Raw genomic sequence first — 21,732 nt, forward strand, 5'->3', positions numbered from 1 at the left:
TGCATTACTGCTTTAACTTGTGGACTTATTGAGTCAAAACAGCATTTTGCTCTCAATGAATTGTTCAAGTGGTGAGAAAACAAAGGAAGGCTTACATCATTTAAAGGAAAAAAAGAACACCCTCAGCTCCGCTTGTCTTCTTTTGTAAACTGAATTATTTGTGTAAGAAAACTGTGACTAAAGGAGCGAGGACATTTGAACGTTACACTGCATCTTCAGTAAGGACTAATCCACAGGTGAGTTACAATGACGTAGTATCAGTGGTGCTGCTCAAGGGTCTCTCTTTATGAACCCCACTTCCTTTGACCACTTCCTCGCTGGACCAAGAATATAAGGTGCACAGAGTAAGATAAATAGAAAGGAAAATTGATCGGTGTCGTCCTCTTGACCGACAGTGATTAAACATCTGCCTGTCAGGAGTTTATGAACACGGATGAAAGATGACCAGCTCTATCATAACACATCTATGAATTTACTGCAATCCATCTTCGCGCCCAGCAGTATAATAGTGTTACCACTTGTGAGTATCTTATTAGTTCACCTGGCCTCACACAAAGCCCTCCTCTGTCTCGTGAAATTAATAATGGTGACATATCTTCTCAACGTTAGGCTGGCACCAGTGCTGCGAGTCATTTTAAGCCTGTTTTTCTCCCCCACAGAATGGAAGGATTTCCCGGCGTCCACTTCAAACAAACTCCAGCTCCACATCTGCGCTCATGTTAAGTCAAGTGTTTTTTTTAGCGCATCATCAACTCTGTCTAAAAGCTCAAAGCCCGTCTGAACCTGCCGCTCGGTGACTAACCACCTTTTTATCTGAGACTTAGTGTCACCTTGCATTTGACACAGATACCATCGTAAATTCCTCCGTTTCAACTTTATTTAAAGCCGCCTTCTTTTCCCCCAAATCCCTTTTTACGCGAGGCTTAAATTTAGAGTTTGTCTTGGGCGCAGTTGGCTTCTACACGTTTCTTCGTTACCGGTGATGAAAGTGAGACCAGGCTGTTAAAGTTGGCTCTTAATCAGGTCAGTGTTTTGTAATGGAGCTGGTGCAACACATGCTCAAAATATTCATGGAATATTTGCATTATGTTACAGAGGACACGGTGCAATGAAAGTAAGATACTGTGTGTCTGATGTGTATGATGGCTGACGGTGATAGTCAGAGGATGAGGAACACAGAAGGAGAGGGAACCTCCAACTGGCGACTGGCCAAACCAGCCTTGTTGAATTGAAAAACATGTCTACAATATATTCTAAATGAAGGTAAAATCACAAGGCTCTATTGCTTGACTTATTTTTTTCTTCACTCTGACTATTTTTAACACAGGTACTATATATATAACTGTTGAACTATTACTACACCAAGGTCATATCCGGGAGATCGACCATAATAACCCTGCATTTTAAAAAATGTTGGAACCTAAATAACCATTCTCAAATTTATTTTTCAAATACTATTTTAGTTTTAATATTTATTTGTATTTAGGTTTAGTTTTTCCATTATAGTTTGGTGATTTGTTTCCACTTCAGGGTAAAAACTTTAACTTAAAATTCAGATTTTTCGTTGCAAGTGTTAGATTTCTTTCTTTTTTGACTTAGCATTGTATTTTAGTTATCAACAGTATTATAGATTATTATTATTGTCATATTTTAAATCACACTCAACTGAGGTCTTTGGATTCAAACTGCTTAAATTCAGCCAGACCATCTGGTATCACGTAGTGCAGGAGAGTATCTTGACTGAAAAACACTAACATTTCCAATTGGCTTAAAAAAAAAGTATTTTGTTGTATTCTCTTGAGAAATGTTTTTTTCTATCATGATGAGAGGTTGTCCTTAACTTTCACTCATCATGTATGTCCCACTGCCAGACACCTTCCTGGTCATTTCCTCTCTCCGAGTCGGTGGAGAGTTCTTGCCCCAAGTGGTGGAGTTCAAGTATCTCGGGGTCTTGTTCTCGAGTGAGGGAAAAGGGGAGCGTGAGATTGATAGACGGGTTGGTGCAGCAGTGATGCGGTCGCTGTATTGGACCGTCGTGGTGAAGAGGGAGCTGAGTCACAAGACGAAGCTCTGGATTTACCGATCGATCTACGTTCCCACCCTCACCTGTGGTCACGAGCTTTGGGTTAGGACCGAAAGGTTGAGATGGCGGATACAGACGAGTTTCCTCCGCAGGATGGCTGGGCGCACCCTTAGAGATAGGGTGCGCCCAGGGAGGAGCTCGGGGTGGAGCCGCTGCTCCTCCACATCTAGAGGAACCAGCTGAGGTGGCTCTGGCATTTGATCCGGATGCCCCCTGGACGCCTCCCTGGGGAGGTGTTCCGGGCATGTCCTACCGGGAGGAGACCCCGGGGAAGACCCAGGACTCGCTGGAGAGATTATGTCCCCGGTCTGGCATGGGAACGCCTCGGGATCCCCCGGGAAGAGCTGGAGGAGGTTTGTTCGGATCAGGAAGTTTGGGCTTCCTTGCTCCGAATGCTGCCTCCGCGACCCGACCCTGGATAAGCGGCAGAAGAAGGTGAAGGTGAAGGTGAAGGCTTCACTTCAGACTGGAAGTTAGATGAAACTGTTACCTCAGAAAAGCACATCATATGAGGGGATCTATAGCCTAGTGGCAGTTGAAGCATAATTGTATCATATCTGCAGAAACTAAATGACCGGAGGGGATGATCCGATCGATCAGTTGAATGATACGGCAGCCGGAATTCCTTTAAATTAATTGGATTGGTGGAGTAAACGAATCAGTCTGAGCTGAATCCAATGAAGCTGTTATCCCAGAAAAGCCAGTGAAGAGATTTCTTCAGACTAGTGATGTGTCTGGCCTCACTACATCCTCATGCTGCTTCCTTTCTAAAACCTCTTCAGCTTCTCCACTCGGGCTAATAAAGCCTGGCCACTGAGGCACCGGCTGGACACAGGCACAATGAGGTCAGAGCATTAGAGGAGGATGGCCGTAATCTGGGCTGTGCCCCGACCATCTGCTGGAGCCAGCCTCTTGCTAAGTGCGCTCCTTCTCGATTATTCCACCTCCTCTCCTCGCCAGCTCATCCAAGCCTGCGTACCTGCAGTCAGACGGGGAACTCTCCCATTTGCAAACCGGATTTCAAGAGGGATTTGGACGAGAGAAAATATAGGAAATAGAGGAGACAAGAGGGGACTCGATGAAAGCGGTGGAAAATATGTTCCTCCAGCAAGATTGCATTTTTTCTTCTACACCCCCCCCCCGCCCCCCTCCACACCCCACGTCTTGTCGACAGCTTGTCACCCTGCAGTATCACGCAGACATCGCTCATGACTTAAAGATGACCCATTTGAAAGACTAAGATATCTGTTTTGCAGGCCTCTGTCGATACCCGCTTAAGTGCTGCCAACTACTGTATATCTTCCAGACTTGTTAATAAATGCCCTGTGATTAAAAGATCAAACAGCAGAAGTGAATTAGGGATTCCTCTGATTGCAGCCTGTAGCCGGGGATGAGTCGGGCCTCGTGCAGCATACAGATTCCTCCGGAGGGGAGCGAGCAAAGGGAAGAGGAAGAAGAAAGAGGAAACGCGCTGCAGTGTGCCGTGACTCTTCCTCATCTCACGTTGACACTCTTGAATGAGAAACACAGTCTGTGTAATGACTGGTCAGTCGCCGCGTTGAAACACCGAAGGAGGAACCGAAACGACAGATGACATTTCTGAATAATAAACTTGCAGGACGATGGGTTGTCTGCGCCACGCACCATTAGTTTTAGGCAAGAGAATAATTAAGTTTGGTGACACATCAGGTCAAATACAATGAACAGTTGTGTGACACACAGATCAAAGCTAACTACACAGAAATGTCCAAGAGAAGAATATATATATATATATATATATATATATATATATATATATATATATATATGTATATATATATATATATATATATATATATATATATATATATATATATATATATATATATATATATATATATATATATATATATATATATATATATATATATATATACATATATATATATGTATATATATGGAGTGGAGGCTTAACCATATTGACTTGTTGAAGTGGGAAAAATTGAGAACAAAGTACAAGAGTAGCCAGTGAAAGAAATGTGTTCCTGTTCTACCAGCAAACTACAGTGGCCTATAGGAGACAGAAAGCCAGTATCACGATGAATTCATCAGAATCAGAGTCAGAAGCTGCTTTATCCGCCATGTATATTGGCAGCGTACAAGCAATTTAGCTCCGGCTGATGGTAACTCATTAAGAATTTGTTTCATAAAAGACACATATTTTCATATCCAGCACCTTCAAATGTGTAATTTGACTTCAATATCTAGATGGAACACTGTTAATTTACTTCATAGGTGAAGACTACCCAAACATTCTGTACATAGATTCAATATATTCAATATAAATCACCAAATAATTCAGTTAAACATGTATTTAACAAAATCTACACAGGACAAAGGCATATGGAAGGCCTCAATTTGCAACTTAAAAAACAACTGTATTCACAAATTTTCCCCTCCTCAATGTCTCTATTTACAAACCTTGCATACTGCTGCAGCAGTCAAAACCAGCAACTCTCACACAGTGAACAGAGATCAAAACTCAAGAGCCCTGCTACTCGGTTGTTATACTACTTTAAGACAGGTGCAAGCGTCAGCGATCGACATTATCCACAGCATCCGTCACATTGAACAAGGTATTTAATCCCTCGATATTGACATCTGACTTAATCCAAGCTCCAAAAAGTTTGGCTGCGTGACACTTGTCGACTCTTCTACAAACAATTTCAACACATTTTTGAAAATTAATAATAAGCAGAACTAAGCTGGTGCGTTTGGGATGAAGTGTTACCTAAGGAAATATATTGTTTAAAAAAAAAAGAAAAGAAAAATCCATTACCTCAGCACATCATTCTGTTCTGCAGTGGTGCTTTTAATTTCCCACAAGGTCAGGAGTGACCAGAATCCAGAGGGGTGATGTTTGACAGGACTGTTCAGAGGAGCAAACACACTTACTCCGTATAACTTATCTCAGTGGTCTCAAGTGAGTGTCAAAGCATATGATATTCATCTAAAAAAGATGGTGCTCTCAGGAATGTGCCACTTTTATTATAGTCTTTAAGTCAGCAGGCCTCACGTATGAGTCTCAGTCCAGCCGGTGAATCTACACCACTGACTGCCTTTTCTTTTAGAGGCACAACATGCAAAGAGACTGAATAAAGAACATATATATATATATATATATATATATATATATATATATATTCGGATTTCGAACGAAAATCCTGAACTCGAACGCCCCCAGAAAAAGCCGGAAAAACCATAACGTGCGCGGACCGATCAGTTGACCCACGATGCGCTTTGTTATTGTGTATAACGCAGCCTCTGTATGCAGACGTGTCCCGTTAGCTACATTTACTGACTGTTTTTTCGTCATATTGAGGTGTAAAACCTTTCCTGTCTCCACACTGGACCGTGGTAGAGAGCGCACACTCCAGGGTTTGATGTCCTGTTGTGGGCTGGAGCTGGGACAGGGATCAGGCGAGTCTGGGACAGAGCGTGACTTGGTTTATGACTTTGTCACAGCCAAACTGCACAGAAGCGCACATTCAGAGCTGGACACGCACCGGGCACCTCTTCACTTCTGGAGAGACGTCACTCACTCGGCAACCCCTCCCACATGCAGCGGCCACACACATAGAGGAACAGCGCACCTGCAGCGGACACTCTACATTCACTCCTACAAAAGACTATTTTAAGGCTTGGAACGCATTATTTCTTTTTCCATTCATTGTAATGGGAAAAATCCATTCAGATTTCCAACAAATCGCTTCTCGAACGGCCGTCTGGAACGGATTGTGGTCGAGAACCGAGGTACCACTGTATGTATATATATATATATATATATATATATATATTGGTGCTAATTTAAAGCCTGCACCTTTGACACTGGGGTGGAGACCCACGACCAGAGTCTGACACACCAGCTCCGCAGGATCGATGCCTGCATACATCATCTCATTTCCCAGCCACTGGGAGTCCCAGTAATGAGCTCATGTGGTGGCTAAACATCATCAGAAAGATTGATTCATGCTTGATCGTTTTTAATTAAGGTTCCGCAACACTGCTGATGTGGTACACTCTGCATGGTTCTACCTATGTTTTCTGATCCACCTATGCTGGGACACCTGAATCCCTCAGTCCTGACCTGCTGGATTAGACTGGCGCTGCTGCAGCAACAGAATCAGAAAACTTTATTAATCCCAAGGGAATTATGTTCTTCACATGATCTGTACTCAACATATCACAATGAATTAAAATGAAATAATATTCTAAATTCCAAAAATAAATAAATACATAAAAAAGCTATGCTAAAGAGCTTAGAAACCATGTGAACAATGTGCAACAGATGCTGCTTCTTTGCTACTAAGTCACCATTTCCCTCTCAATAGTCACCCGTAGAGATGTAAACAATGATCTGTTGTGAGTTAACCGCCGCTTCATTTGATGTTTCCATCTTCCACTTGTGATTCAGTTGACTACCTTTGTCTGCTTAGCAGGTAGCGCTGTGAAGTCAAGAGGCTCTGCTCTTTCTTGTACACACACACTTGATAGATAAGCTGCTAATGTGCGTGAGATAATTCCTGTTTACTCCCAGGGGGCACCGCTGTGTCGCTGTGAGGTCGGGTCCCGATCTGAAATTCCTCCCGCGGATTACAGAAACAAAAACGGTATGTGTCTGCCCGGGTTCCTCAGGCGGTGAAATACCGAAATAATAGCGCGGAGCAGAGAAGTTCCACTGAGATGAAGCACAAGAGCATTGGAATGTTCTGGGAAATTTGGATATGGTTTTAGTAGACTCGACATTAAGCTGTGTCCTTAAAATGATGTGACATGCGGAGAGATGTTCGGACAAAGATGTGACCAGACGGGCTTCCGGTGACGTGCTGACAGATTAAATCACATCATGAAGAAGACGAGGACGTAAATATGCCCACTTTGTTTCGTCTCACCACGAGGTGCTCTAGATGCTGACAAGACACAGAAGTCGTTTTCAAAAAGAGGGCGGCCTCTTTGAGACACGAGTCTTCAGCTAAATCTGGTGGTGACCACTAAATGATGGCTTCACTTCACTCGCTCCATCATGTCACTCAGCTCTATAAAAGCAAAGCTTCCAGTCCAGGTCCATATTCATCTCCTTCAATTCCAAACCTGGACATCATTCCCAAAAGTAACATCCTCTCTCTTCTCATTCCTTCCACTCATAGATCTGGTGAGGCACTGTCTCCTGTTCTACATTCACGTGTGGACAGGAGCTGAAGTCAGGCTCATTTGTCCTTTCACGACTAAAGCCTCCACATCCTCGTCACCTCTTGTGCCAGAAAAACCCCAAACTTCTCTGTCTGCTAATTAAAAAAGACCATTGTTGCAAAGCAAATGTGTCTGTATTAGTCACCCACTGATAAACCCACATTATATTTTCCATTTGCATAAGCTGCTCAGTCCCAATGGTGTGCGGACTCACTGCTACGGCGGCAAGGGGGACTTCGACTTTCACTCTCTACAGCTTTATTGGGCGGCTTGAGGAATGCAATAACTTATATAGACCATGAAACAAAAGTCATATGAAACAGACATGAATTACGACTCCTTCCTCGGGCGGCAAAGCTTCTTTTGTTGAGGACAACATGAAGCGATTCATACTTCTCCTACTTGTATGGTCCCTTTTTTTACTTTTAGATCAGAGTACTGTTCTAGCAAAGTACTATTTGGGCATTTAACGCTGTTACACTATAAAGATGACTGTCTCAGAGAGTGATTTGCAGTTGAATGTTGACTCAGCGCCCCCTACCTTCACCTACCTATGAATTTTTAATTTTATTACCAACCTATTAATTTTATCGGTTAAAAAAAGTATATTTTTTCTGCAGATATAGGCAATTTTTGTTCTATACATCTACTGAAAACAAACTGAATTATTAAAAACTGTAACCATATTTAAATAAATAAATAAAAATAATGATTCTATATTTTATAATTATTTTTGTTATTTTATTTTTATTATTGAATGTTCATTCAGCAACTCAGAAGTTAATGCTTATCCCAATATCTATGGCTATGTCTGTGAATGAATGCGGTCATGGCCATGAAAAAATACATATTAATTTGAATTTGAAAACAAAAAAACAAAACAAAAAAAAAACACCTGTCCATCAAGATGTTAAGAGTCATTATAGCGTTCAGATCTGACCTCTTCCATACAGTTGGCTCCTTAAACACCAGACAGTCGAGGAGACACATGATGGGGCACAACTGCTCACAGATATCAACAATCCCCTGAGCTGAACTTATTGTCATCTGCTGCAAACACACCTGACCTGTCACCCAGCAGGGGTCATGGGAAATGCACGGGGACCAATTACAAGGAGCCAACTGGTAAGGATTAGGCTGCATTTCATGCTCTGACCTTTGACTGCCAAGTGACTTTTCCTCCTGCCGCGAGCCCAACCAAAACAGGGCAGCCGTCGGAAACAGCCGCCCCGACTCTGACATGTTTATCACACCGGCACCTTTTATTGCCAGAGAGAACCCCCCCGAAATAACCTACCTTATCTGTGTACACAAAGAAGAGGGTGACTAATATCAGCTCCGCCAGGAGAATTATCAGAAGGACAATGAAGAACTGCGGGAGGAAGAGAGAAAAGCACAATTTTAAAAATGGCTTTGATGGAGATGAAAACACATTGAATATATTTGGAGGCTTTAAAGATGACACTCATCAAATAGCACCATGGAGCGAAGCAAACAGCAGTCATTGATTTAAATGTGACAGGAACATCACCCAAATAATGAAACATAGAAACACAAAAGCAGAAAACCACACACATCTGTGGTGGGGTGACACCGGGACACACACACAAAGGAGGTTCACATGTAAAGAATTAAAGCTGCCGTCAAATTCTTTTGGGTTCCACATAGGAAACAGTTGGATCATGGATGGCAGCTGTTACAGTGAGCCCAACATGTACTGTACATGAATATGCTACTATAACTCAAACGAATATTCAACACCAGATGCTTACGAGAGAACACAAACTTACAAAGCAACATATACTCTACTGTTTAGTACAGGATATTCTGCTGCTATTGAATTTCGCATTAGTATTTTTAAAATTACATTTCCTGAATACTGTTGGCTACGATGACAAAACATGATGGGAAGGAAATATACACTTAAGTTAGTACTTAACTTACTTAAATAAGCAAGTAAGTATGAAAATATTCCATATTAGATGTATTTTATATCAGTGTAAATAAACCAAACATCTATGTATCTAAGAAAGACACAAAAATATATTCTCAATTTTCTTTCGATTTTTCTTTCAATGTATGTTGAGGAAGAAGAAATACTCACAAAAATGAGGAAAACAAAGAGTGTGTTATATTTACAGTTGAACTGGTGAAGGCTAAATATAAACCGGACAATTAAACTGTGAGAAAATGGCTTCTTATAAGTTTTATAGTCTGACCTCATGGACCACAAAAATACAGGCAAAGGGCAGTATATGGCCCCTGGGCCGCACTTTGACCAGGTCTGCTTTAGTGGGTTGAGCCAGTTGGCAAGCTGAACAACCAAACAGCAGTGCAGTCATGCATGTCTTAATGGGTCATTTTACCTTCCACATTATGATGCAATAAAAGGAAATATCACACGATACACATTTTAAATGGAAGCTTAATTTACTTGGTATTGGATGGTATCAGTTCAGGTAGAAATTAAAGAGTTATAAGGCTTAAGTATGATATAGTATAAGACTTCAGTTTCAAGGGAATAAATGCCTTTTTAAATCTTTCATCAGGTGACTGAAACTGTTTCACAATAGGGCTGCGGTGGGTTTTTGTTCCATCCAATCGCACAGGTGTCTGACCACTGAGTTATCAATGGTCCACAGCGGCACTTTTGTGGATCAGTTTGAAAAAGAGGTGGGCAGAGTGATGGAGCAGCGGTCAGTGGTGCAGCGAGAAGGTCTCCTGTTGATTCCATCTCAAGACATCAGTGTGTTTGGAGCAGTTCTACCTGCTTCCTCCCACAGTGTGTCCTGTAAAACACAAGGTCTTTCACTCTGGATGAAGGAAGGAAAAGGGTTGGGTTTGTCTGCACTTTGATATTCGCTTTACTCACTGACTTTGGTCCCAACAAACCTGGTGTTTGGGTTGAGGAAGTTTCATGAAACAGCGGCTGGATTTTCAACGGCCACTAGATGGCACTGTCTGCTATATCATCTACGGCTTTGAATCACTAGTTCAACATGACCTCTCATCATTTTGAAACCAAGAGCGCCACCTACTGAGCTCAGAAAATTATTAACACATGAGCAACTCCACTCAAAACGTCCCAGGTCACCTCCTAAATACAGGGAGGAGCAAGACTGAGCAGACTTTGGAGTGAAACACCCCTCCAGCGCTTACATTCAGCAGGCTTTTCAGTGAAAAACGCCTTTGCAGGTGATCATGTGAGAGGAGCCGAGTGAGGTTTTAAAACTGCACTGATGCACCTCATCTACTATTCTCCGCGTTTGACTCACATTCAGCTCAATATTTACTAAGCTCTGCAGCGCAGCGAGGGGAGAGGCACACAAACCCAGATACAACACCCCAATAATAGCATTGTGGTTACCGGAGGATGAGCTAGCCAGTTATTTGTGTCAAGGCCCAATGCAATCCATGTTTTGCATTTAGGTTGCCAGTTAGTGAGCTGAAGAGAGCAGCCTGTGTACAGCACTCTCTGTGGTGCACCAAGATTGTGTCAGAACATCTTGGCTGTCACTTGTTCCGGGGGCGTTCGCGCCCATTTGCCAGCGCCTCTCTCGCTGATTCGGCCACAGCTTTCGCTCGCACTTGCTTTTCTTCTAATTGTTGTCGTAAACATCTCTTTGGCAGGGAGGAAGAAAGACTGGAAAATGAACTGCCGCTTGGCTTCGGTGATATTAAATCCAGCGAGATTTGACCGCTGACTTAATAAGTCGAAGCAGACACTCTGATCTGTTTGCTCTAGAAAATGTGAAACCTAGAGAGATGTGGGGTGCAACCTACTTCTTCCTATCGCTGGGAGCATTGACGTACAAACATGACACACGGGTCGCTCTTAAAGGGGCTCTGACGCGCTCATTTCAGAGGATTCTGAAACTATATGGCAGCAGCAAGATTTGACTGCAACGCACGAAATTCATCACAGACGTTGGCTGGGAGCTGTCTGAGGCTGTGGCACTCCCCATCATTAACCAGATTTCAGAGCAAACTAAAAATAACAACGGCAACAGCTTCACACAACAGACAGAACTGTGATGTTGAGCTCAGCATTTTAAACATTGGTTTATTTATTGAATTCACGTTTTGCTTTTTTGACGATGGACAGTAAATTACCAGCACTATGTATATTTTTAGCATTTGCAAGCAGCATTACTTGAATATTAAGTGGAAAATATGAATAATAACTAAAGTTTACACGTTTAAAAATGGTTGCTGTGATGGGGACATCATTATTTTTAAGATGATAATAGCTCTCATTACCGTGAATAAATCCATATTTATGCTGTTATACACTATTTGGAGATTCATTCTTCAATGAATAGCCTAGACCATAGTGCTGATGGTTTCTATGGCAACATAAAAAAGACCCTGCGTAATACAAGAACTCTGAGTCTAGTGGGGCTGATTTTTCACATCAGTTTGATAGATGAGAATAAGTGTATTTTATTTTACAAGTCAGAATGAGAGGAGCGTTTTAACACAATTTAAAAAGTTGTTTTTTGTTTTTCATTGATGATGATGCAGAAGTCAGAGCAAACTCCGACACATAAAAGGGATTTTAATGGTCAACAGCAGTGGCTGTTTTGCTGCTCTGCCAGGTGACAGAGGCGATGAAGAAGAGGCTGGAGCTGGTGTGGAGGGGACCATCGGACTGATGCAACCGCTTCAAGGCACATGGCGGCTTGTGAAGTTTAAGCACCCGGAGACCAAAATCCGCCTTTCATTTGAAGTTCGGTTGGGAACAAAAGTTTTTTATCCACTGACTCCAGTCCAGTGGGTGAATTTTTGCAATTAACTTTGGCTTGAGATAAAACACTTTGGGCAAACAGCACAACGACAAGACCATTCTGTGAAGTGACTAATGAGAGTTCCTCCGCTCATGTGCATGTGAATATCAAGTGTTCAGCCTTGCACGACGTCCCGGGCTCCAAAGTACTCTTGACAGACAGCTCCTTCTCCGGGCTCTGATTAACCGCCGCGAAGATGACACGAGTATGTAGGTGTTCGCTTGCAGAGCGCCATCATTCCGCGGTTGAGTTCCTTGTTTCTTTGTTCGATTTTGACACCATACAAGCTCAACTCTTTTCAGCACTTGTCTTCTGCAGGTGAACTAAAATCCCAGCTGCTCTGTCTGACTCATGGAGGAGGTTGATCCATCCATCACATGATGACCCCCAGTCAAATGTGCCGCAGTCAAGTAGCAGTAGAAACAGTGCATGTGTCAACAAGAGAGACTGACACATTGGTTTGTAGCTGTAGCTTTAATAATACTAATGTAGATTGTATAACTTCAAGTATGTAACTGTTGGACTATAGTGCAGCTGGTGAAGATCTCCTTTTATCTTCTTTTCGTTTGGGCTTCTCCCTTCAGGAATCACCACAGCGGATCATCTTCCTCCATCTCACCCTGTCCTCTGCTTCCTCTTCTCTCAAACCTACAAACCTCATGTCCTCCTTCACCACCTCCATAAATATCCTCTTTGGCCTTCCTCTCCACCTTCTGCCGGGCAGTTCCAACCTCAACATCTTCCTACCAATGTACTGGCTATAACTCCTCTGTCCATGTCCAAACCATCTCAATCCTCTCTGACTTTGTCTCCTAAACACCTGACATGTGGTGTCCCTCTGATCTACTGCTTCCTGATCCTATCCATCCTGCTCACTCCCAAAGATAAGCTCAGCATCTTCGTCTCTGCTACCTCCAGCTCTGCCTCCTGTCTTTTACTCAGTGCCACTGTGGCTGAGATGAGCGACGTTTTTAAACTTAAACCTTTCACAATCTAATTTAGTCTCCTTCAATATGGATGTTTTGGTTATGACATGTTATTCCATAATGTGGAGGAATTCAGGTGCTGACAAATGTTCCTTGACAAATAATAATAATAATTGAAACTAACTCCTAGAGTCCAAGCATTATTTTTGTGTGTGTGTATATATATATATATATATATATATATATATATATATATATATATATATATATATATACTTATAAAAAAAATGTCCTGGTCAGTTACTAATTTCATCTGACAATAATAGAGCATAAAAAGGTTGTACCCTCATAATAAACTGTTTTCACAAGACAAATCACACATGAATAAATTTCATGAGAACATTGCGATAAAAATGTTCATGACTGGACTATAAATCTGCTGCTTAGTGGTGAGAGAACGAACCCTGTGATTCTGATCCCTCAAAATAACTGGCTCATAATCTTGCGTTAGAGTTTGTATGTGCGTTGGTGTGTTTTCTCCAAGCGTGCATTCAATGAAGGAGAATCCATGCGACGGCTACACGTGTATGGAACTCACACTTAGAAGCAGGCACTTGTTCTCCTTGATGGCACCCAGGCAACCGAGAAAGCCCGTCACCATGACGATGGCACCAATGGCGATGACCATGTTGGCAGCTGAGAGTGAAGGGAATGAGGGCGAGAAGGTGGCGAAACTGCCCTGCGACACGGACAGCCAGATGCCCACGCCGAGCAACCCGCAGCCGCATAGCTGTATGGAAACAGAGAAGACAGGACACAAGGTGAGAGGCGGAGCATCGCTTCAGGAGGAGCATCAGGGAGGAGTTGCACTCCAGTTCCCTGCCACTGTGGGCTGGGACTCGAGGAGGAAACTCAAGTTTACTTTTGAAGACATGTTTTGAACCGCCCATGCAGCCATCCGTCTCCCTCCATTGTTTGAAAACACAAGTGCGTCCACAACAATTACAAGCCACGATGAGAGTATCAGAGCAGAAATTGGTGTTGGGCCTCCACGCTTTTGCAGGTTTGAGCTGATTATGTAAATACCAGCTCAAACAAAATGGAATTATTGGCACAAAAATGGATTCTAAGCTTACAAATGAAAATAATTAACAAATGACAGGCCGCGCCCCTCTGCCCACGCTGACTGCCGAGGTGGCCATCTGTCCGGGGCAGCGTTGTTTGTACCCAGCTGCAGAGCGATATCAGACAGAAAAAACAAATTCCTTCTTATCAGAGCACCTCCGAACCAGAGCAAGGACGCGCGGCGAAGACGCCGCACATCTGCTAATGTGCAGCAGCTACAGCGAAGATGTAGGAGGATAATCACATTATTTTTTCTTATTTTCCCAAGAACAATTACTCCACCGCACACAGGAACATTTCCCCGGCGGCAGAGTTACGCCGCTCCTCATCCACCTTCAAACGGGTGGCGGCACATAAAACAAGTTATTTATAGAAATAAATGTATTCCAATTCAATTTAAGATGAGAAATATGAAAGATGTCTACATCAAGCAGGTTGAAGCAAATCCCAGCGCCCTAGGGCGAGAGGCAGGGCGCACCATGGAAAGGTCGCGATGGCAGCTAGTTTTCTATTGTAGAGTTGGGACACTTCAAGGCGGCGTTCCGCTCGTGCACGCCAACATGCGAAAAGATTACCATCCACTTGTGATGGAGACCCAGGTCAAACAAACCTGAAAGTGCTGCTTCAAAGAGGCAACACATGCTGTTGCGGCGCGATGAGCCGTACCAGTGTTTTGATCAGCACCACGTGAACCGGTAAAGCACATGAGAACGACGGGCACAAATGGTGTGTGAAGCGAGCCGTGTGTTTGAATGCATACAGACGCAAACCTCATGAGCTGCAGAGAGAGGCGCCTGTGGTCTAATGAGTCCTCCAGGATCAGACGCATGGAGTGGCAGAACAGGTCCCAGATAGACCCGAGTGGTGTCGGCTGAGTGTCGACTCCTGTTAGCTTTTGAACCGTGCCGCCACGAGGTTTGATTTTGTGTAGCTTCACTTCCACGTTACGCCTCAGGGCATGTTAAGCTGCGAGAGCTGACATCACATTCCCCTTCTCATCTAAATGTCGGCACAGACAAACAAGCACAATCTCCGACTGTGACTTGAGCAAAGCTGGATGTGGTGCTTTGACTGCACGGTCCCCTCAAGAGGTCAGTGTCAAGCCACACTTCCATATTTTGTGTGCTGAAATGCTTCCGTTGCAATGCTTAAAATGCTCTCAAATTGAAAATGCAGGTTTTCGTTATTCATGACTATTTTCATTCAGTCTTTGTGAAAGATATTTTTACAACAAAATTGCATTTTTCACATGGATTTTTTTCACCCCACAAAAACGCTTGAAATTCTTCTTCCTTCTGACAAAAGCAAAACCCAGGCAATTTTTTCCCCCTCCCGACTGGTCAGTGAAGTGAAATATGCAATAAGGCACAGACTGTATTGCATAAGAACAGGAGGCACGTCGGAGTTGTGTCGCCCACCGCACTTTGAAGTGGTCTGGCCCATTCAAAACGAACAGCGTGACGAGCTCTTCATGAGGTCAACTTATTTTCATTCCATTCATGCTCTGTCGGATACGCTGAACCTCACCGGGCCGGTCTTCTAGAGCGAGCAGCAGTTTTGGGGACATTTTTGGAATTTAAATAAGCTGGTGGGACCAAGATCCAGTCGTCTACTTATCTGAATTGCTTTCAATTTGGCGTTTAAAAGGTGGTTTCATCCTATTCCAGGATGTTTTGTCATTTACAGTCAGTGCATTGTTGATTCAGCCATGGTAGTTTAAACCTAGACTAAAAATCAAAACAAGAGCAGATGACAAACTGTAAAACAATCTCTGAGGGTCGTGATCTAGACCTTGATAAATATAATAAAACAATAATAATACGAATAAAACATGAATAAGTTTAAAGAAAATGATATTTAGAGCTGTACAAGCTATAGACAAATTTGAAATATGCAGTATGTCAATGTCGATGAAGATATATTTGAATCCACAAAACAGAAGCAGATTGAAATTCTTGATGTTTGCTACACATGCAAGTTGAACTTCTGAACATATTTTACTATGTATATGCAATATTTAATGGTAATATTTCTACTGTGTAATCCTTCTCTGGGGGACTGGATATGGCTCCAAATTGGCAGTCGCTTTTTTCTGAAATTAACTCTGCCACCAACAAAAATGATACGGTGATGCTTCATTGAAAGTGTGAGTTTCCATCTGTGCAAAGCGATTCACTGTAAACAGTTTGGTTTTCGACTTTATATCATGAATGTAATTACACAACATGATCTATGCAGCAATATCTTAAATGCCTCAGTGGTGACTTGAAGGTTTGCGTCCCTGAGCAAGATACTGAACACTTTACAGCGAGTGCGCTGTGACAGCCGCCTCCCATTCGTTTGTTTTTGAATGTATTGTTGTGTGCTGAGAAAAGTGCTACATAATAAAAAGCGCCTTATAAATAAAAAGGCCCATAACAACGTCTAATGTTTGATACAAAGAGCAATCAAAACTGCAACAATGTGCCATGTTACTGGAGAAAATGTTCTGTTAGCGTCAACAAATTCCCAAACCACACTCGTCCACACAATATTGGAAGTGGTTGAAATGTTCAAGGCTACATCAAACTTGCCTGTGATGAACTTCCAGCTTTAACTTTGTAAAAAAAAGTTACAACACAAGCCAATATTTCAGCAACATAAGGATCTCAGTGAAATATAGCGCCTATAAAAGGAGACGATTGATGTGCAACAAACTGTTGACATGTTTGCAGCGTGATGGTTGCATCTTCAGTTCGTATCGAACAAGACATTTCAGGCGGCGTTTGTTGCATTATATGGTGACGCTGACCATCCTGAGCTAGTCGTGGGGTGTTGGCCAGGCAGAGCGCAGGTTTTCTGGTGACGGACCAAAACACAAGTAACTACCATAGCAGATATTCATCTCCAATATTCAATCTCACACCCACAACGTGGGTCCTCACAAATGAGTGGGCAGGGTGGAGTGGAGCGACGGCCCTTCACTCACCCCTAAATAATTCAAAAGCAACTGAACTTGCCAGGAGGAACCTTTCGTCCCTTTATGTGTCCCTAATTAAAATAGAGAGTGGAAATGTCAATCGAAATTTCTGCTAAAGGTCATGTCCCAGCGCTGTTTAGCAAATTTATGGAATCAGACCTGACACTGCTCAGTTGACCAAATGACGCGGGATGCCGCCGATGGTTTAGAGGCACACCGGGCGGCGCTTGGTCGAGGGGACCTGGAAGACTGAAGAGGATTTATGGCCTGGCCAGAGCAGCGCTGGCAGATTAAAGAGCTCAGGTGGGGCTGGATACAGTGCCTTCACTTCATTGTGTTGAATGCTGAGCGTAGGGAGCCTGTCCAAGTGTGTCGCTCTCTTAAGTGACTGTGAGACCAGCAAGCCGCGGCCCAATCCGCCTGAGCGTTTTCTGAGAGCCTAATCAGATGCATTAATCTCTGCTTTTCTTCGACGACTACCATCCACCTCGCACTACTCGACACCCGCCGACCGCGGTGTCCTCAGGAGGAACCTGAACGACAAGCTCTGATCTGGGCTGACGTCCGACCTTGGCGTGTGTGGGAGATGAGCTCTTTGGCTGAGCTCTTGATCTGCTTTTAATGGTCGCTCTGTTTAATTTCAACATCCGATAAAGCAGCGACAAGAGCAGCGAGTCATCCACACTTCAGCCTTTTAAGACCCTGTAAAGACCAGGCAAACTTTTGGAAGTGAAATGAGGTAGCTGGTTGTTGATGCTTGGAGAGGACATGGTGCTGGGACAGAAGCACAGAACAGCATTAGGGAGATCTTTAAATATCATCTCGACACCATTATTTAGCTCATGCTCCTTACGCGTAGCAGCTTGCCCCGACTTACGCGACTTCTCTTGAGCACTTAATCCCTACATTTTGCATCGCCAACACAGATGTTTAGGTAATTTCAACACTGTTAATGAACTTAAACCAGAATTACCACGCAATGTTCCACGACCAATGAGCTCGAACTCCCGAGGCACCAATAGATACTCAACAAGTGGCACCCAGTTTATTGACCATTAAGAGTGAATACAAGTAACATCCGATTTATGACCGAGATCGGTTCCAACCCACCGGTCGTAAGTCAGATTGGACGTAAGTGGAATGCCATTCAAAATAGCCGTCGCGAGGGTCATAGGTGCTACTGTAGTGGTAGATCACTGTGTGAGAGTGAGATGCTGGAATACTGGCGTACGCGTTGCCGGGCTGCTACGTGCCGCGGTGCCAGATATTGAATTAAAAAAAAGCATCTGCTGGCTGCGGTCGCAAGTACGGGTGGACGTAAGTCGAATGTAACTTGTAGCCTGTATTTTTCAGACAGTTGGAGCAAATCTACCTAACAAGAGGAACTCGCCAGACCCAAAAATGGTTCTGAAGCCTTATCGCTGTTCAATCTCCAGGAGACTCAAAGTAAAGCAGTAGCCAAAATTGGGGGTGAAAATTGATTTCCTTTTCAAAAGCAATGACAGTCTTGAAATGAAGCCATGGCTCAGGGACAGAAGCGATGCGCTACATTGGGACCAGATTCACGTGAGTGTTTGATCCACGGTTGCACTTGTGCTATTGCGATTACATCAATCGGATGTGGGGTGTTGCAGCAGGCGAGGAAGAATATATTTCTCCAGCCTCATGTGTTAGCCATCCGTGTAATGCAAAGCAAGTCAATACCCCCAGTGCGAGCACATGCTCCTTATCGCACAGCGCTCCACCAATCACAGTGTGAGGGTCCCATGGCACCAATAAAGCTACCACCGCGCCCCATCTGCCGGCGTTTCCCCACTGCTCCATCCAAGATTCCACACCAATTATCTGTGCAGATCAAACAGCCAGTTCAGGTGCTCTGGGCGACTGCAGTGTTTTCTCCACGGCCTCGCCACATGCATGCTGTCTTAGCCGACGCACAGCAGCAGAGCGCGGTGTGTGACGACTGACTGGTGCTGCAACATTTCACAGTTTAACAAGCTTCTATTGGCAAACCATTATAGATGCTAGAAAACCTGTTTTTACTAGAGGAAGGTTAAACCAGGAGATCACTTCTGACAGTTGAAGTTCCTTCTGAAGTGAAGCAAATGGAGAAAAAGATGTACGGAAATCGAATTTGAAGAAAGCAAAACGCAGTTTGAACCACAAAAATAAAACTATTTAACAGGTCGATCATAGTTTAGTAGAATAAAAGTAGTTTTTTTTTTCTTGGGCGACGGTCCAAGAAAGCAACTTCAGTCCTGAACCACCAGTTGAGAATACTTTCCAGTCGTTGTTGTCTTTGCCGAGTGATTCATTTGATCCACAGACCAATGTCGGCCTGCCGTGTGACCTCTACAACGAAGCTTGGGAAAAAATACTCCAAAATTATTGTGAAACTACTTCAGAGGAAGATAAGAATCGCAAGGTGAGGAGGAGGTCAGCGCTGTATGTGTGAAGGATGAAGGAACAATATCGAAGAAACACAGAAGCAAAGAGACTGAGAGGAAAAGACATTAGAGAGAGTGAATGAGAAGAAAATGGAGGTTGACCCTTCATAGGGGGTTGCTGACGCTGGGATTATCACCAGCAGCTGTAACCGGCTCGGTGACACAAAACAACCCAACACAAGATTTTGCCACCACGGAAGGGTTGAGTGTGTGTGGAAGTTATATCATTTTGACCTTTTCACACCTCCGGTTTCTCGCGCCAAGTCATCAAGAATTGTCTTTTGTTACCCCCCCCATCCCAACAGCTGTCATCCGGAGTGTTCCTGTGACAAGCAAGTGGAGGAATGTTCACCTCCTGACACGTCAGAGACTGGTTAGCCAAAGCTTTCACCACACACACAGAGAAAGACTTGGAGAGAAGTTTTAAAGCACAGAACATCACCCAGAAATATCACTGCAGTCACAAACAAACATGGCTGAGCAATATATCAGACGTATTCAGTCAATTTACAGTGAACTCTATTGATGCACAGTTTAAAAAAATTCAGGCAGAAACCCTCAAATAACAAAAATAAGGTGACGTCCAGAATCAAGAGCTACGCACCACTCAAGCTTCACATTTGTCCATTTACCTGCACCATTGAACTGGGTCCTTACAATCCTGTATTTCAATCTATTTCTTTTTCAGTGGAGAGATTGAAGCGTGTGCACTCAAAAATAATGTGGTTTCATGAAGTGCACTTGTTTTCACGGACTATACATCTGCTTTGACTCCCCCAAGGAGCCGAGACTCTTCATAAATAGCTCCCTAATATGGCAACAAAAAAGGGACAATTGTGACGAAGCAATATTTTACTCACCAACTGCTGTGTTTCCGTCTAAATGGCACCGTGAAAACCAACCTTTTGTTTAAGTAATTAGCTAACGCTTCTCTCATTACGCCTCTGTGAACCATAAATTGAGAGAAAATGCCAAACCACTTCAGGATGAAGCCGCGCTATTATTTTACAACCTCTCAGTTGCTGCAACCCTTTTTATATGAATCTCTTCCCGTGCAGCAGATCCTCATTGATTCTGCACTGAAATAAAAACGGAGGCCAATCACCTCCGATCAAATAGGATTTTTTTTTTCTCTTCCAACGGAGCAGTGTTCTGATGTATACGTGCTAAACAGCCTGCCAGAAAATGACAAAACCCGACAAACATATGAAAGCTGTTGTAAACATCAAATAAAAAGCGAGAGACCCTCAAGTAAACACACAGTGTTTGTACTTTCTCCCAAGCACGTGAAGAGAAAGAATTGAAAGACAACACGTTTTTTTAGTCTCATGAAAGACAGTAGGGCCTTATTTATCGCAGCTATTCTCAGGCTGAGAAAAGAGAAAATAAGATCTGATGAAAACAGAGAGCTGCTCAGTTTAAAACTATTTCGATGGGGACCCGTTCTCGGAGGGTAAAGGTCAGTCAGGAGTCAGGCTCTTCATTGTCCACCACGGTGCACACATCAACAAAACACCAGTAGGTATGTTTGAAGCAGCCAACGACTCAATTAAAGTTATTAAAAGTTAAAAATTATTTTAAAAAGACAAGAAGGATGTCTGAGAGAATAGAAGATTTCTCTGAAATAAAAGTTAATTTTTGCAAAATAATTTAAACAGAATCAAATGACAACACAATTCATCTCGAATGTCACTCATTTGGAAAAAAAAAGTGAAATTTAAAGCCCAGGAACATCGTCATTTAACACAGTGCGTGACTTGACTCAATTGCTGGTTTCCAAATTCACTGCTGATCGAAAGTGGGTCAAGGCTTTGTTGGTTAAAAAATAGAGAACTGCAACACATGAGCTGGATCCTGCATAGCCACATTTTCGAGCCCAGTGGTGGTGAAAATCGGAATTAGTCACTGTCACTTTTCCTTGACTATGGATCAACAAGTTTATTGCTGACCAAGCGCTTTCTCGGTCACAGTGATTTTTTAGAAATGATCACATTCTCCATCTATTACAACTACATTGACAAATGATTTAGATCAGAGGTGGAAAATTCAATTGCCCATTTGCCATCTGTCCCCCCGACAGATCAGAAGCACAAGACACAGAAGAACAATAAGAGGATATAATTATGCCATGAACAAATATGGTATTTTATATATTTTATATACATATATCATTGAA

General features: G+C 43.0%; 1 protein-coding gene across 6 annotated transcripts in view; it reads right to left on the reverse strand.

The window, feature by feature from the left end:
• tspan9a (tetraspanin 9a) overlaps positions 1–21,732 on the reverse strand; it is a 238,323-nt gene that overhangs the window by 23,293 nt on the left and 193,298 nt on the right. For all 6 annotated transcript variants that reach the window (XM_053884522.1, XM_053884526.1, XM_053884525.1 and 3 more), the window contains 2 exons: positions 13,624–13,815; positions 8,610–8,684 (listed from right to left, as the gene is read on the reverse strand). In XM_053884522.1, the coding sequence (XP_053740497.1) occupies positions 8,610–8,684; positions 13,624–13,815 (267 nt within the window). The remainder of the gene's footprint in view (positions 1–8,609; positions 8,685–13,623; positions 13,816–21,732) is intronic.

This window comes from Synchiropus splendidus, chromosome 14, assembly GCF_027744825.2.
Source record: "Synchiropus splendidus isolate RoL2022-P1 chromosome 14, RoL_Sspl_1.0, whole genome shotgun sequence".
NCBI lineage: Eukaryota > Metazoa > Chordata > Actinopteri > Syngnathiformes > Callionymidae > Synchiropus > Synchiropus splendidus.